The sequence below is a fragment of the Myotis lucifugus genome, unplaced genomic scaffold (genome assembly GCF_000147115.1).
Source record: "Myotis lucifugus unplaced genomic scaffold, Myoluc2.0 scaffold_66, whole genome shotgun sequence".
Taxonomy (NCBI): domain Eukaryota; kingdom Metazoa; phylum Chordata; class Mammalia; order Chiroptera; family Vespertilionidae; genus Myotis; species Myotis lucifugus.
Genome location: NW_005871114.1, coordinates 1569206 through 1571847, shown reverse-complemented (window position 1 = coordinate 1571847; position 2642 = coordinate 1569206). Strand labels below are relative to the sequence as shown.

At 57.1% G+C, this 2642-nt stretch overlaps 1 protein-coding gene across 1 annotated transcript in view; it reads right to left on the bottom strand.

Annotated features, from left to right (window-relative positions):
- SFRP5 (secreted frizzled related protein 5) overlaps positions 1–2642 on the bottom strand; it is a 6137-nt gene that overhangs the window by 2714 nt on the left and 781 nt on the right. The window contains 1 exon segment of the mRNA XM_014456900.2: positions 798–995. Within this exon segment, the coding sequence (XP_014312386.2) occupies positions 798–995 (198 nt within the window).

Genomic DNA, 2642 nt, shown 5'->3' with positions numbered 1-2642 from the left:
CTACTTTTCCACCCAGAAAAGGAAGTCGATAAAAAATATTTTCGCTTCTCTTCCTCCCTCCCCCTCACCTCCTCATTTTCTTTCTGGAACACACACACACACACACCCCTTGTGATAGAATAGTGATATTCTCTTTCCAAACAGACTAGCAACATGAGAGACCTGCTGACATAAGGATTTCATTCCCCCCCCCCCGCCCCCCCCGCTCGCTCTCTATCATGGACAGGGAGGCCAAGACACAACCCGGCTCTCTCTCTCTCATGGAGATCACAAGCTGGACTGTGTGGTCCATGCAGGAGCCAGGGCCTGACTGGACTTGACTCAGCTGCCCAGGAGTGGGGAGGCTCCAGGATGAAGCTGTGGGGCAGGTGACCACAGCGCCCCTGGCCAGAGTACATCGGATCCTCAGGAAAGGACCCCAGGGACAAGGGGGCTGCACTTCCGTTCCGGAGCCCATTTCTCCCACCTGCTGCCCCCATCCATCTCAGGGCTAAGCCTGTTCCCCACACAGAGAACCCAGCCCTGGAGGCCCCTCTGTGGATGCTACCAAGTGAGGGCTGCAGGAGCCCTGGCCAGGGATGGCTTCTGGGGCCTGGTGGACCATGGCCAGAAGCCCCTGAGATGATACTAAAAAAGGAGCATTTCTCTGGGGAGAGGGTTCATGGATATCATCAGTCTAAACGGGGTCCATAAGGCAAAAAACTTAGGGTTCACAGTGATGGGCATGGACACATGTGTTCATATGTGTGCGTGTCAAGGAGGAGGGGCTGGGGTGGCTGCGTGGGCTCCACACTCACCGAAGTCACTGGAGCACATCTGCTCCATGAGGCCGTCCGCGTTGTGCTCCATCTCACACTGGGCGCAGATCTTGGTCACTGAAGAGAGAAGCAAGGGTGGGGTCGAGCGAGGCTGGTGTGGGGACCAGAGTCCAAAGAGCCACTTAGGGTGCAGGCTTGCCCACGGACGAGCCACCTCCCCCTGTCCAGCCTCCATTTCTTACCAGGAAATGGGATGGTAGCAGTGAGAACACCACCTGCTCACTGAGTAGTTGTGAACGGGAGCGAGACAGGTTGTGCAGGGACAAAACTGCCCAGGTGGGCATGACTGCCCATGACCCTGGCAGCTGCAGCTGTTTCATTTAATCCGCAGAAGTAGGTGTTTCTTTATTGTAAAGACAAGGAAACTGAGGCTCAGAGCGGCTACCCAAGTCTGCAAAGATGTGAGGACCGAGCTTAGGACTCAGGGTTTGTGGCTCCCAGGCTAGAGCTGGGGTGAGGGGTGTTCATGGGGGTCTTCCTAGGAACACAGGGTCCAGGCGTGTGGTAGACAGGTGTCGCTGGCAGGGCAAGGACGGTGAAGAGGAGCACCCACCCCTTAGCACTGCCACGATTTCTGACTTTTCAAAGGAAGCCAAAGGTCTTAATTTTTATACAAAATAATGAGTTTTATCTGTTACACTCAGGCTGCTGGTCCTGAGGTCACTGCACAGCACCTGGCCTCTGTTCCCCTATGTCTCTGTCTCCAGGTGGGCCCCCCAACATGGGGGTAAGAGGGGCTCAGGGCGGAGTGCAGGGGAGGGCCATGTGGGATTCCCTGGCTTCCAGACTGTAAATGGTTGGGCTCCCTGCTGGGGACTAAGCCGTCTCTCCTGGAGCTGCCTCCCTGTCCCATTCTCAACCCGAGGAGGGGGTTCAGTCACTGGGCCCCCACCCAGCCGTGACTCCCAGGAGAGGGCCTGATGTGTCGGGCGCGGGGCTTGGCTGGTGAGGTTAGCCCTGGGGTGGGTAGGGCACGCTGAGGTACAGTTGTTTTTTGGGGCCAGGTCGATAGGAAGAAAGGAGAGCTGTGCTGCCCTTGGGGAAGTCCCAGTGTCGGGGGCTCCTCAGGCTCTCGGGTTAACAGCCGAGGCAAAGCTTTCCTGCTCACTGCCGGGTTTATCCTCTTGTCTGGTGCTGGCTCGGGGTTACTCTGTTTGGAAGGAGTTGGGCAGACGGGGGAGGGTGAAGGGGGTGCACAGTGAAGGGGAGGCGGAGGCCAGGGAGGTATTAGGGGTAATGGGATGTGGGAGGCCACACCTAGGATGTCAGAGGTTTCAGGACCCTGGGTCTCTTTCTGTTTTACAGATGGGGAAACTGATGCTGAAAGGGCAGAGCCTGACTATCTGCTCTTTCTTCTGCACTGAGCCTTGCCCAAGGTCTCGCAGCCCGGGGGCTGAGGAAGAGAGTGGGGAAAGTTAGGGAGAGAAAGTGGGGAGATGGAATCAGCCCTGGTGTGCACTTAGTCCCCAGTCTTCCACTACATCCCTCCCCTTAGCCCTCCTCCCTCCCAAGTTCCCCAAACTGGGTGGGAATCCTTGTCTGGATGCCTTGGAGTCCAGGTTTGTGGAGGAGGTAAAAGGCATGGTTTATCAACCCCCAACATTCTTGCCTGAGAGAGGCAATAAGGCATTTATCAGGATGCCCTAGGATGAGGGGACTGTATTGGGGTCACCCCAGGGGTTCCATCTTTTGGGAAGGTGGGTGCCGGGAGAGAAGCCTGGAGGGTTTTCAGGCAACTGAAGTGGAGAGTACCAGTGGGAAGGTCCAGAGCCGCAGGGAGGTCTGCTTTGGCAGTCCGCGCATGGGTGGGAAGGCGGAATCCCG